Source organism: Dama dama, chromosome 4 (assembly GCF_033118175.1).
Source record: "Dama dama isolate Ldn47 chromosome 4, ASM3311817v1, whole genome shotgun sequence".
In the NCBI taxonomy this organism is placed as follows: domain Eukaryota; kingdom Metazoa; phylum Chordata; class Mammalia; order Artiodactyla; family Cervidae; genus Dama; species Dama dama.
Window position 1 is genome coordinate 29,913,687 of NC_083684.1, and position 14,689 is coordinate 29,928,375.

A 14,689-nucleotide genomic window follows, 5' to 3' on the forward strand; every position below is an offset into this window, starting at 1 on the left:
TTTAGGGTATATACCCAGAGGTGGAATTGCTGGATCATGTGATAATTCTGTTTTTGAGGAACTATCATACTGTTTTCTATAGCTAGTATACCTGTTTACATTTTACATTAGATAATAGCCATCTTAAAGGTTGTAAAGTGGTTTCTCATTGTGGTTTGATTTGCATTTCATTTCTTTATTAACCAATGATGCTGATCATTGTTTCACATGCTTGTTGGTGCATTTGTGCATTCTCTTTGGAGAATGTCTATTGAAGTCAGATTATCCTATTTTATTTGGGTTGTTTTTCTTTCTGTTGATGAGTTGTAAGAGTTCTTCATGTATTCTGAATACTAAACCCTTATCAGATATATGATTTGCAAATACCTTCTCCCATTTGGTAGCTTGTCTTCTCACTTTCTTGGTAATATTCTCTGATGTATACCTTTTAAGCTTCTAATTAAATCCAATTTACCCATTCTTTCTTTTTGTAGCTCATATTTTGAGTGTCAGATCTAAGAATCCATTGCCAAATCTGAGTTCATGATAGTTTTTTTCTAATAGTTTTATGGTTTTATCCCTTACATTTAGGTCACTGATCCATTTGAGCTGGAAATATGAAGTAAAATTAGATTTGCTTATGAAAAGTGTGTCACCTGTAGCATTATTGGAAGGCAAGGATTTTACGTACTTTTGGAGCCCCACACAAGGCTGGTGTAACTAGAAGTGTGATTTAAGGGTGTTGGTTAAAGGGACGTGAACCTTTAAAAATATCATTTATTTGGCTAATAGTTGCATGATCACAAACAGGAATTATAGGTACTTTATTATTTCTAAATTTGATAGCATTGAATTTCCACATTCATTATTTTGGAACATTACTGTCATACACTCTTCTGGCAGAGAGATAGTAAGCTGGAGAATAAGAGCTTTGAAGTCATGATTTTGATGAGAAGGCCAAGGTTATGACCATATTAGTGGGTAGCTAAAGTAGAGTGAGAGAACAGATCATTGGAATAGAGGATTCAAAGACTTGTGAGGCAAGGGTGTTGGATTGGAAGTTAGTCAGATTGAGCTGGAGAGGAAAATGGTGAGCTGTATGAGGAAGTCTTACTGAAAAAGGGTCATGCCTGGGAACTTGTAGATGACCGTGTATATTAACGAATTGATGTTCAGGGCAGGATGCACCAGAAGTACAGGGTGAAGCGGGGCGAGAGGTAGTGTCAGCAAGTGTTTCTCAATGTTTAAATCTTGCTAATGGTGAATAGAAAGTAAAATTACAACTCACTGATACATTCAGAGTACTTCTGGTGAATTCTCACAAAGAATTCTCACTAAGAATATCTTATTTTGGACTTTTTGGTAGCTCCTGTCTTCGTTCCTGGCTAGAGCAAGACACCTCCTGCCCCACATGCAGGATGTCTCTTAACATTGCTGACAATAATCGTGTCCGGGAAGACCATCCAGGAGAGAACCTGGATGAGAATTTGGTTCCTGTGGCGGCAGCCGAAGGCAGACCTCGCTTAAACCAACACAATCACTTCTTCCACTTCGACGGTTAGTTGGTTTCAACCTCTAAAACCACCCGCAGGGTATTCTCCTCTTAGGGGAACTGTTTTCATTATAACTTGTCCTGGATGGGCTAGTTTAATAATTTCAGCTTGAACTGACAATGTTCAGTAAGTATGGATAACACTGAGGAGTTAGTCTATACCAGGCACTTTGCTAGGTTCTATGTGAATTGGGGGAGGAAGGGGGTGCAGGGAGGTGAAAGTAGTTACAGTTGAATCAGCCATGCCTGCAGGAGCGAGCTTAATCACTTTAATAGTTAACTGTTGCTAACAATTTATTACATTGGTATAACACTTAAGCATATAATGAAGGGTCACTGAATAGTCGTTCCAGTGAGTACTAGAAGGAGAATCAGAGCTGGAACCCTCTTGGTTTGTCCGTGAGATATGAATGTTCAGCCTTCCAGAATGTTGGAAAGAGTTGTATTCATGATAAAACCACACTTAAAATTCTAAGATCATGGGTACCGTATCAGGAACTGATTTATCATCCCTTAATTCACATTACATTGGGCCATTGCTGATTTTCATCAGTTTCAATACCACTAAATGCTGAGTTCATATTTCCTACTCTAAAGTAGGTATTCCTAGACTATTTGTTTAGGAGGAATGCTCTTCTTGTCTCTGATTTGAGTTTCCAAGGGTGGGACACAGCAGGAGTGGCAACACATTGAAATCCCTGATAGGAAGGACCAGAGGAGCGCAGTCCGTCTCTGAGAAGAGGGGATGGTGACCGCCTGGCTGGCTGAGCAGGTGTAGAGGGGCTGCTTTGTGACTGCTAATTAAGGCCTCTTCCTCATCAGACTTCTGAAATAGACAAGCAGATCTTGGACATAGGTTCTTGCTATGTAAACTATTTCTTATGAATTATTACTGAAAACATAGTCCAAATTGACAAAGGCAACTTTATTTCTCTTTAATAAGTACATGAAATAGGTATCCAGTTTTTTCTTGGGCACAAACTGTCCAGGCAAGACTTTTGAGTGGCCCTTGAGCTTGTTTTACATTGCTGGCCTCAGTGCTCCTTTGTGAAAGAGAGGAAAATCCTCCTTAAATGCGTGGCTTGACGTGGGGCTGTTTTAGTGCCGACGCCCATGATCACGTAGCCTAGGACCCCCTTCCTTAGGGCCATGGCAGCAGCGGCAGGCTTCTTGGTACCCTTAGTCCGACAGCCTGTGTTGTAGTGCTGCTGGAGAAGCATTTTGAATGAGAAAAATAAAGTCTTTAAACCAGATTATTAAGTAGAAACTACTTCATGAAAATGTCTCCGGGTGAGTAGTGTTTATGAGTAGTGTGAAGAGAAGAGTGAAAGGTCAGCTCCTGTAGCAGCTTTGCAGCCCGAACACCTTCCTGACTGTGCGGGCTGTGGAGGGATGGCGTGTGTGTGGGTCCAAGGCCACTGGAGCGCGGGCCAGCCCAGCAGAGAAGTGTCCTGGAACCTGACTGTGTGGCTTCAGGTCCTGGCCACTGTAACTAAATGCTGGATCTTGGACAAGTTACCTAACTTCTGAGTGCCTTGGGGACCAACAGGAGCACTGGAGTCAAATCCCTGAGAAGAGTAAAACAGGAATAACAGTAATAAACGCAGGTGGGGTTTTAATGAGAATTGACACTTGGTCAGAGGCCTGGTGTAAAGGAATCCCTGGCTAGTAGTGACACTCACGTGGTGGCTACCATGAGGAGGGAGGCCTCTCAAACCTGCGCTCGATTCTCGTTTGTTTCAGGGTCCCGGATCGCGAGTTGGCTGCCGAGCTTCTCAGTTGAAGTGATGCACACCACCAACATTCTAGGCATTACGCAGGCAAGCAACTCCCAGCTCAATGCAATGGTAAGGAGTGCTCGCTGCTTTCAGAAGGAGCTTATTAATCAGGAGGGAAGGAGAAGCTGGAGAGCGTGTGCCGTGTGCGTGACCCAGCTGGACTCACTCTGCTCTGGCAAAACGACAGGGTTTTCGGGGACATCTTATTCATCGGGACCACTTCAATTCCTGTGCAGGGAGGGAATGGAAGCACAGATGTAGGGGGGAGAGTGGGACGAACGGGGAAAGTAGCACCAACATGTGTACACTGGGAGGTGTAAGGTGGAGAGCGGGTGAGAAGCTTCTGTGCAGCACGGGGAGGCCCGTGTGGCGCTCTGTGATGACCGGAGAGGCGGGATGGGAGGAGCGGAAGGCGGCTTGGGAAGGAGGGTGTGTGTGTAACTACGGCTGATTTGCATGGTTGTACAGCAGAAACCAACATAACATTGTAAAAACTTTAAAACAAAATTTAAATAATTACCAAGAAAAAAAGGACATGAGCTTTCATTTTACTGATGTGGCAGATAATGTAACCTTTTCTGAGCACTACTAGGGTCACTCTTGTCATCTTCACTAGTCTTGGGGCTTCTCTTGATTTTTACCAAAAGTATTTGGGGAGTTGCTGACTTGAATGAATGATGTGATTTTTGTTAAAAATTGTAGTAGGCCTACCCAGTGTGTTATTTTGACTCCCATCTCCTCCCTTCCCAAAATAAATAACTGAGTATACATTCACACGCACCCTTATACATACATATATGGCTGTGGACGTAAGTGTGTGTGTTTATACACATAAACACATACACCGTGAGATGTTGAGGCATACTCTTGGCTCATTCAAGGACATTGTCCAAATACTTCAAGATTCTGTGTATTTTCTAAAGCTTTGTCATCTGATCTTCACTGACTCGCCACTGTTGAAATGTAGTGTTCATTATGATGATAAATGCAAGAGTCTTAAAAATGTAAACTGTGTTATTCCTGCCTGAATTGGGCCTCTGGTTGACATGGGCAGGCCTGGCCAGTACTTTAGAAAGTCATTGGTTCATTTGTTTGTCCATTAATTTATCTTAGTGTATTTATTCAACAAATGTGTAGTGAAAGCCTGTTCCCAAGACGGGCTCTGTGCTGTGTCAACAAATTGCGTAGCACCTGGAGTGTCAACAGGGTGGACAGGTGTCCTCTCGAGAAGTGTGAATTCTTTGTGGGGGGAGAGAGGGAGACCGACTGTAAACACAAACAGACGGGGTCATTCCAATGGGGATGAGGGCCCTGGAGGCTGTAGGGCAGGTGATGTGGAGTGGTGAGTAGACTGTTCTAGAAGAGACATTCAGAGAAGACTCAAGAGGTGATATTTAAGCTGAGACAGGAAGGGTGAAAAGGAGGTAGTGGAAACAGTAGGTGCAATGGCCATGAGGTGAGAATGTTCTGGAAACTAAGGGAAGTGATTGTGGTTGGAGCGTGTGAGTCAAAACCAAGACTGGGATATAATCAAGGTTGCCGAGCAGGTCACATGGGGATGTGTAGGCCACGGTCCAGTTTGGATTCTGTAATGAAAGTGTTAGTGGGCCATGTGGGGCTTTTTTTTTTGCCCTTCCCAAGGTGACTGTGACTGACAGGACCGTTAGCAGAGAATAATTTACTTGTGAGAGAATGACATTTACAGGGGAGGAAATGGAACCAGCAAGACCAGTTAGGAAGCTGTTGCAATAGTTCAGGCAAAAAAGGATGGCGGCTTGGACCAGGGTGTTGGTAATAAAGGTGAAAGGAAATGGCAGACTGAAGGCTTTTTGAAGATGAACTGATAGGACTTGACGGTGCTTTTGGTTTGGATGTAGGGTAGTGGGGTGAGCGGAGTGTTGGTTTTCAGTTAAGCAGCTGAGCAGACACTGGTACCAGGTATTGAGATGGGCAGGACTGAGGGAGGAACAGATGGAGGACAGGACCTCGGCCCTCTGTCTGGCCGGGGATGTTAGGGTGTCCATGAGGCAGCCAAGTAGAGGTGTCATGCAGACAGTTGCAGACTTCAAGAAAGAGATCCAGCTGGAGAGAGACATTTGGGAGCTTTAAGTCGTAGGGGACTGGATCTCTTCAGGGGAAAGAAGGTGGCTCACGAAGAGAAGGAAGGCTCAGGACTGAGGTCTGGCAGAGAGAGAGGAGCCATGATTGAGAGGGACGGAAACCCCAGGAGAAGAGGCAGGTCAGATGTGTGGTAATTCTTAGCAGATGAAGTCAGAGAAGTACATCTTGAGTGTGGCAGAGTGGAGGTGGTTATCTGCTGAAGAGGAACAAGCCGTTTCCATGGCTTGAGGGGTTGAATGCTAGATTGTTGGATTGGAAATTGAGTGGGAGCTGAAGACAGTCAGTAGCTGGCAGTGTGTTACAAGATGGCGCAAAGAAGTAAGGTGGTAGCTTAATAGGGGTGTGCCATCAGAGGAGTTTTTGTTGATTTTCTTTTTTAAGATTTTTGAGCAGGCCATTGATCCACAAATTTCAGAACCTGTAGGGAATTTCTCTGGTGGTTCAGCAGTTAAGACTCCATGCTTCCATTTCCTCTGCAAGGGGCATAGGTTCCATCCCTGGTCAGTGAAATAAGATCCCACATGCTTTGAGCCATGACCAAAAACAATCCCAAAATCAAAAAAACAAAACCTTTAGAGAGTATCTGGTGAAGTCACACTCCTGTCCTTGCCTCCATCTGCCCAGACTCCCTCCTCTCACGGAATAATAAATTTAATTAGTTTTTTCTGTGTTGTGAACTTCCACAGTGTTGACATACACATAGAAGCGAATGCTAAGTATGTATTCTTTTTCTTTTCCCCATGGGTCATCTTTTTTTTCCCCTATTTTTTGTTGTTTGTTGTGCAGCTGCTCATTCGTGTCCGACTCTTTGCATCCCCATGAACTGCAGCACACTGGGCTTCCCTGTTCTTCACTATCTCCTGGAGTTTGCTCAAACTCATATCCATTGAGTCAGTGATGCCATCCCACCGTCTCATCCTCTGTTGCCCCCTTCTCATGCCCTGAATCTTTCCCAACATCAGAGTCTTTTCCAGTGAGTCACATACTGTACACTTAACCATTTTTAAGTGTACAGTTCAATGATATTAAGTATATTCATGTTTTTATGCAACTCTTACCACCATCCATTTCCAGAACTCTTCATCTTGCAAAACTGAAGCCCCAAACCCAATAAGCAGTAACTCCCCATTCCCTCCTTCCTAGCCTCTGGCAACCACCATTCTCCTTTCTTTCTCTATGAATTTGACTACTTTAGGGACCTCATGTAAGCAGAATCATAAATTTTTTTGTGTGTGTGACTGGCTTATTTTACTAAGCTTAATGTCCTCAAGGTTCAGCTGTGATGTGTCAGAGTTTCCTTCCTTCTTAAGGTTAAGTAAATATCCCCTTGTATGGATAGACCACATTTGGCTTATCCGTTCTTCTGTCAGTGGACACTTGAGTTGCTTCCATGTTTTAGCTATCGTGAGTAATGGGACTATGAATATGGGTCTCTTTGAGACCCTGCTTTTCATTCTTTTCTGTACCCAAGAGTCTTTTTAAAGAGATTCTGACGCATGCTTGGTATGCAGATAGGAGTGATCACTAGAAGGGGAGAGATTGATGGTACAGAACAAAGTTAACTGAAGGCGCAGTTCTGGAGGTGGAGGGTGGGCTGGGCGCCAGAGCCGGGAGAGACGCATTCACCTTGGTTGGGGGAGGGATGGACATGGCTGCAGGCGTGTCATTTTGATACACAGTTTTTTAAAAAGGCATGGCTCATAGTAACCATTTAGGTAGAAGCAGCCTACGTGTCCATAGCAATGAATGGATTATGAACATGGTCTGTTCACACAATGGGAGTATGATTCAGCCAACCAAAAAACTTTGAGGATATTGTGCTAAGTGAAATCAGCTAGTTGCAAAAAAAGACAAATACTGTGTGATTCCACTCACATGAGGTATCTAAATTACTCAGACTCTTAGAAACAGGAAGTAGAATGGCTGCCTGGGGAAGGGGGAGTGGGGAGCTGCTGTTCCGTGGGTGTTGTGGTTTTGCCAAGATGAAGGTATTCTGGGGATGTCTTGCACAGCAGTGTGTGTGTAGTTAACACTGCTGTATACTTAAAATGGATAAGATGGGTGATCGTATATGATTTTGACCATTAAAAAAAAAAAGACCAGGCTTCCTGCTGGCTTCTGCTGTCTCAGTGAAGCACTCAGCCAGGTCATCAGCAGAGAGAGAGAGAGAGAGATGTCGTGAGGGCAGATGGCCTGGGAATGTGGCTGCCCCGATGCTCTGCGTGGGTACTTTAGGCTCAGCCAGCTGTTGAAGCTCTTCAGGCCGATCACCTCACCTGCCCCCTTAAAAAAGTCAGAATCCGTGGGTGCATAAACCTCCCAGGAATGAGAACTACCTTGGAATTGATGCGTTTAGAATTCTAAACAGACAGGTCCTGGTGTTCTTCCTCCCCATCCACAGTGGATTGGAATAGCCTATTTTTAGCACAACTAATTTACTGGCACAATATATTTTTTATAAAGATCTACTATATAATTTGCTGGATTTTCTGGGAGAAATGCTTTGGACTTGCTTTATTTGGGAAACGAAGGGGGAACTGTTTATGAATAGAGAAGAATGTTACTTGATTATCCAGGTTGTTGTGGACCGTTGCCCAGTTAGCTTTGACTTGACCTGGGTTTTGAAAGATGATCAACTCATGTTCATAGAAACAACACAGGGATCCCAGGACAGCAGAGTACCAGGTCCTTCTGTGCTATACACGTGTCTTTCCTTCTCTGCCCTAACAATGACCCCAAGCAAAGCTTTAAGCAGGTTTCACCCTGGTCTTTCCTCTCTCGGTCTGATGTTGAGACACATTGCCCCTCTTTCAACAGTTATAACAACATAGTCCTCTTCCAGCAGTAGACTTTCTTGCGCCCCCAAAGCAGTTATATTTTTCCTCCTCATTTTTTCTTTTGATTATTGGAACTTTTTCCACATATAAAACCCTGAATATAAGTATTTGTAAAATAAATATACATGCATGAGAAAAAAATCTGGAGCTGCTCGTATGAAAGTACAGATGGTGGCGTGCGAGCTCTCTGCCTGCTCCCCTCTGTACATTTGACCACCTAGAGCCCTGATGGCCTCCGTGACGTTTCTAGAGTACAGTTTAAGAACTTCAGCTCTGGAGCAGTATTAGCAATTACATTCTTTAGAATCTCCCCCCCACCCCGCCCCCCCAGCCAAAGTGTAACTTACCTACAGTAAGTTCAGTGTTTTTAGTAACCATCTCTATGAGTTTTGTCAGACCCATTCAGTAGTGTAACCGGCACCATAATGAAAACACAGGGCAGCTCCGTTCCCCCTCCCCTCAGATTGCGTTGTGCCCTTTGCAATCACTTCTGCTTCCACCCCCTGCCTCTCGGAACCACGTATCAATTTTCTACCCTTATAATTTTGCTTATTCTGGAATGTCACATAAATGGAATCCTTAGACTGTAAAGAATCTGCCTGCAATGTGGGAGACCCAGGTTCGATCCCTGGGTTGGGAAGATCCCCTGGAGAAGGGAATGGCAACCCATTCCAGTATTCTTGCCTGGAGAATCCCAGGAAAAGAGGAGCCTGACAGGCTAGACTCTGTGGGGTCGCAAAGAGTCAGACATGACTGAGCAGCTAACGCTGTCACCGTTTTATAGTACATAGCCTTTTGAGTGGAATATTCACGTAACACATTTGAATTTCATCTGTTGTTCCTTCTAGGAATATATAACTTTAAGGAGAATATGTTTGTATACCTACTACTGAGCTTATTTATTTATTTATTTTTTTGGTGCCAAAACCCAGGATTGATGAATAAAATGAATACTTTTTAAAGCTAGAATATTCTAATTCAGTGTGCCTCAGGATCGTATTTCTATGCTTTTTTTATCTGGAGTTGATGCCGTCACCAAGGTTTCCCTTTGGCCTTGTGGAGAACTACTGAGTGTGATGGTGACCTGCAGCATGGCGGTGGCCCCCATCCTTGTGTTTTCACGGCAGGTCACCAAGTTCAGTGCCCAGAGCCTGCCTCACCCCGTGACCTCAGGGAGTAACTGTTGAGAGTGACGAGTTCCGTGGCCTCTTTGTCTCCCTGCAGGCTCATCAGATCCAAGAGATGTTTCCCCAGGTGCCATACCACCTGGTACTACAAGACCTGCAGCTGACACGCTCGGTTGAAATAACAACAGACAACATTCTGGAAGGACGGATGCAAGTGCCTTTTCCCACACAGGTAAACTGAGGGTCCAGGCACGGCAGGGGAGTTCTGTCCTCACCAAGGTTTCGTCTGCTAAGTTAACTTTCTAGTTACTTAACCGCTGAGTGTCATTTATGATATGACGAAGGGTTTCTGTGAATTCCCTAACCTTCCAAATTATGATTGAGAACAGGCTCATCCAGGAGGCTTGGCTGAAGGCAAGGACAGAGATATTTGGCTGATTTTTTATGCAGATGTATCCCCCAAACCAGTCTGCCCTCACCAGTCCAGGAGGTCATAGTATCAGTTCACTTTTTGACAAGGATTGGCAGTCTTTTTCTATGAAAGGCAGATTGAAGTATTTTAGGCCTTGCAAGCCATGCATTATCTGTTGTAGCTTCTTAATTCCATGCTGCAGTGCTGAAGTAGCCGTGGACAACATGAAAATGAATGTACATGACTGTGTTCCAGTAAAACTTTATTTACAGAAACCGTTGGAGGAACTTATCCTATAGGCTGCAGTTTGCCAACCCTGGCCATGGGAGACAGCACCTTTTGTCCTCAGCTGTCTTTGCACATCAGTGTGACTTTCCACTGGGTATAGTTCCTCTCTGTGTGAGGCTTGTATGTTTGACTTTTTTAAAAAAGGTCCTATCTCCGGGCCCATCATAAAACCTCCTTGATGGGTACAAGAAGTATTGACATTTTAAAGACAAGCTTTCTGGCAGAACCAAGGAATGAATATGTGATTAGAGTATCATAAGAGCTTCCCAAGTGGCTCAGTGGTAAAGAATCCACCTGCCAATGCAGGAGATGTGGGTTGGATCCCTGGGTAAGGAAGATCCCCTGGAGAAGGAAACAGCAACCCACTCCAGTATTCTTGCCTAGAGAATCCCATGGCCAGAGGAGCCTGGCGGACTACAGTCCATAGGGTCACAAAGAGTCAGACACAACTAAGTGACTGAGCCACATGCAGGCTATCATATACCAAGAAATTACTCGGTTTTGATATGCCAAAACATGGAAAGCTGTTAGTAAAAATCTTGAAATGTGAGAATCTTTGAAGAGGGAATGAGCCTGGAATTGGTACTCAAAGGAGTTGAGGTTTCAGAGGTGGCTCTGTGGTCCTTACGTGTAGGAACTGGCTGTGGCTCTGGGAGCAGACTCTGAGAAGGATTTGGATGCCAGTAGTTAATTTGAGAAGTGTTCTGGGAACCATGCAGTACTTCCCCAGTGGCTCAAATGGTAATGAATCTGCCTGCAGTGCAGGAGACCCGGGTTCCATCCCTGGCTTGGGAAGATCCCCTGGAGAAGGCAATGGCTACCCGCCCCAGTATTCTTGCCTGGAGAATTCCATAGACGTAGGAGCCTGGCGGACTGTAGTCCATGGGATTGCAAAGTTGGACATGACTGAGTGACTAACATTTTCCGGGAACTATGGGAAGGAGTCTAGGAAACACGGGCAGCAGGTGGGATGGTGAGGTGGGTTAAGGACTTGTCCAACAGGTCACCATCATGGGTGTCTAGAGCTCGAGGCCACTGGAGGCTTCTAGGATCCAGTGTAGAATTCACGTGCCTCCTGAGGGAAGAGGAGCCAGGGTGTTTATACGCCATTTCCCATCAGTTGTTGGCAGAGGGCTTCCTCTGAGGAGCGCAGAGTTCCCTCACACAGCCAGAGTGAGTCCTTGGGCAATGAAATACAGAAACCAGCCAGCCAGCACCTAGGGGACAGACTTGCAGGGACGAGGACAGGGTCCCGGGGTGTCTGCCGTGTCGGCCAGGGTCTCAGCCTGGCTGAGCATGAGAACAGCGGCACCTAGTTCATAGGACGCTGAGGAGGTGGATGAGATGGCCGCGTCAGGGCTTTTCCACAGTGTTCTGTCTGTCCTGCTTGTCGTGGTACAGTTATTACTACTGAAAGGGAAATTAACACTGATGACGCTCGGACTTAGGCCTCGGACTCCTTTGTCGGTCATTAATCTAGCATCCTCGTGTCTTGGATGCCGGGGGTTGGCTGAACTCAGCCTGTCAGGGCGGTAGCTCCTCCCCCACCCCCGGGCCCCCTGTACCTGTTCCTTGAGTTCGGAGCGGCTCTGCATTGTGCTGTGGTGTCTCTTCCAGCGGTCAGAGAGCATCAGGCCCGCATTGAACAGCCCTGTGGAAAGGCCAAACGGCGAGCAGGAGGACGGAGAAGCTTCTGTTCAGGTAAGGCCTGTGCCCTAGAGTGTGGAGGAGTGGGGTGGGGCGCCTGGCGGCGGTCGACGTCCACCTCTGATGCTGGCGTGACTGAGCGCTCGAGTAGTGAGCAGCCCGTATGCCAGTCCTGTCTCAGCGTGTGGGGCTAACAAGCCTCACTGTGCCCGGGTGTGGCCGGCAGCCCACTCCCTGGGGACTGTCCTCAGCACCTGGAGGAGAAAGGGGCCATGCTCTCCTGGCCGGGCCTGCCACCATGAATTTGAGTGTAGCACCAGGAAGGGTGCGGTGGGGCTGGGCCCGGGACTCGGGGTGACCACATGGGCCCCACTCTCCAGAGCCAAGGTCATCAGGTTATTCTCCCCCACACCTCTCTTGTTGAGCTCAGCGTTTGCAGGAACTTCCACACATTTCACAAAGAGGAGACCCCCAGGGTGGGGGGGAAGCGTGGTTATCTTGGGAACCAAATCTGTCTAGATAACCACTCTGGGTGACCTTGGGTGACTGCCCCCAACTGAAAACAGCTCCCCTGTCCGGGGTCCAGGGCAGAGGTACCTCCAGCCCGAGCTCTCACCCCACAGCCTGGGGTGCCAGTTCACATCCGTTTTCTGTAATTCCCAGTTGCTTTTCGATGATCGTACTTGCTGGAAACTTTCTTAAGGGACTGAAGACCCCCAAGCAACCCTGTCTTTGCGTTTCCTTGTGTGTGAGAGATGTGTGGGGTTCCCCATGCAGGGATGGGGTCCAAGGACGGCAGTGGCTTCCCTTCAGTGGGGGTCAGGGCTGTTCGGAAGCGGCTGCTTTCACCTCACGGGTCTTTCCCTGCAAACAGGAAACACTAAAAACTCCTAAGACTTCTTCAGATCTGTTGCCGAGTTAACATGTTCATATCCGAATCTGCAACTGGGTTGTGCAGTATTGGTAAAATAGTATCTGGATTCTGAAGAAGGGCATCATTGCTTTTCCAGTTTTTGTAGCTGGCTTAGCTCTGATTTAGATGCTGGGCTTACTGGGTGGCCTTGTGGGTACAGCATATTCAATTTCTGTCTTGATTTCCCAGCTTTCTTTTTAGAGTGAGCCTGAAGGTTTCTGGCTTTTTTTTTTTTTTTTTAATGTAGTGAAAGGAAAGTACTTGTTTCACAAGGAAGCTTGCTATATAACACTTTTGGCTGTTTTCAGGAAATAATAAGTTCTTGGAAAACAGTCACTTAATAAACACCTCGATTTAGCCCAGTCAGTGGATCAGCTCTGCCCATTAATTCGAGGCCTTTCCTCTGCCCAGGCTCAGGCCTGCATGGATCAGGCTTGGAGGCCTGTGAGGGCCTGAGGGTGGGCTTCCATGCCCTTCCTTCCATCTCTGCCTCCACCTCCACTCACTGGCTCTTCTTCCCAACTCCTCTAGGATCAGACTCAGGAGGAGAGAGGGTTAGGATGGGCCATGTGACCCCAGGGGGGGTGTGTGTGTGCACACGCACACATCTGTGTACACATACACACATACACATGTGTGTTACAGCTGTTATTTTAGAGTTCTTTCTGTCCTGTCTAGCACCAGAAACCTTGAGTATTCTTCCTTTGAACTTGGGCTGTCTTTCAACAACCAGCCCTTACTTGATGGGGCTCCCCTCACCCCTCCCAGTGGTCCTCTTGGGCCGTCTTTCAGCAGCCTCGGGCTGGACCCTCCTGTAGGACCCATGTCTCCTCCCCAGAGCGCACACAACAGTGCCTTACAGTTGGTGGAGGTTGAAGTTGCTCCCATCAAAGCCTTTTTAAAATCTGCTACAAGCCAGTTTCTTCCTGTCAGGTTTCTCAGCTGTGTGTTAGTCATCACTGGCCCCCATGTCCCCCAACGTCTAGGGCATGTAAGTCAGGCCCCAGGATTCTCTTGAAGTTACTCCTTGCTCAGCTGAGAAGCTGGAGAAGTGCTCCCACCAGAAACTTAAAAATAGGCCTCTCAGCCGCTTGCTCCTCAACTCTGCCTTTGCCTTGGGCTGGTGCTGGCCAGCCTGGGTCTGGGAGCGCGAGCAACACCGATGGCCCCTAACCGAGCCTATGGAGGACCTTGGGCATTGTCTTGGCCTTCACAGCTGCTGTAATGGAGAGAGTCCCATTACACAGTCCTGTGACTCACAGATAGGATCTCATGTCAGTTTTAAAAAAGATACTAAGAATTTACCCTTCTTAAGGGTAGCTGTTCTCAGAGTCAAGTGAGGGTATAAAATTTGTGCAGTACATGTGTTAAGACTTGTTGAAATTTTAGAGCTGTAAGTAGTGGTGAACAGAAAATGCCCAGAATGCAAATTAGTAGTTAACTTGTGTGTCTTCCGAGAGTACAGTTTCGAGGTGCTTCTGTTTTCCATATGGTAATCCTTCACTGACTCCCCAATGTTGAACATGCCGTGGTGAGTCAGGCCCTGCCCATCAGGAACCCTTGTCTGCTGACATGTGTTTGTCGGTCCCTGCCTGGCAGCCTGTCTCCTTTGGGGTCTAGAAGAGCATCACAAGGGGCTCCGGTCAAGTGGGGAACCGGACTGCTCACAGCAACCCCTTGCTTCCCGTGTCCAGACCGAGCGGGTGCCGCTGGACCTCAGTCCTAGGCTGGAAGAGGCACTGGACTTCAGCGAGCTGGAGGCGGAGCCCAGTGAGGGGGAAGACTTCGAGGCCCGGGGCAGCCGCTTCTCCAAGTCTGCGGACGAGAGGCAGCGCATGCTTGTGCAACGCAAGGATGACCTCCTGCAGCAGGCGCGGAGGTGAGCGGGCCTGCAGTGCCATCGGGTGGCACCTCCCGGCCAGTCCCGGGGTCTGAAAGCCCTTGCCATAAATGCCCGCACTGGAGAGCTAGCACCTGTCACTTACAATTTCCAATTTCAAATCTCTGTTGAAAAACCAGAGGATCTGGTAATACT

At 46.8% G+C, this 14,689-nt stretch overlaps 1 protein-coding gene across 1 annotated transcript in view; it reads left to right on the forward strand.

The window, feature by feature from the left end:
* Positions 1–14,689, forward strand: part of AMFR (autocrine motility factor receptor) — a 40,206-nt gene that overhangs the window by 23,203 nt on the left and 2,314 nt on the right. Inside the window, exons 9-13 of the mRNA XM_061138542.1 lie at positions 1,346–1,536; positions 3,275–3,378; positions 9,492–9,626; positions 11,712–11,795; positions 14,349–14,533. Of these exons, the coding sequence (XP_060994525.1) occupies positions 1,346–1,536; positions 3,275–3,378; positions 9,492–9,626; positions 11,712–11,795; positions 14,349–14,533 (699 nt within the window). The remainder of the gene's footprint in view (positions 1–1,345; positions 1,537–3,274; positions 3,379–9,491; positions 9,627–11,711; positions 11,796–14,348; positions 14,534–14,689) is intronic.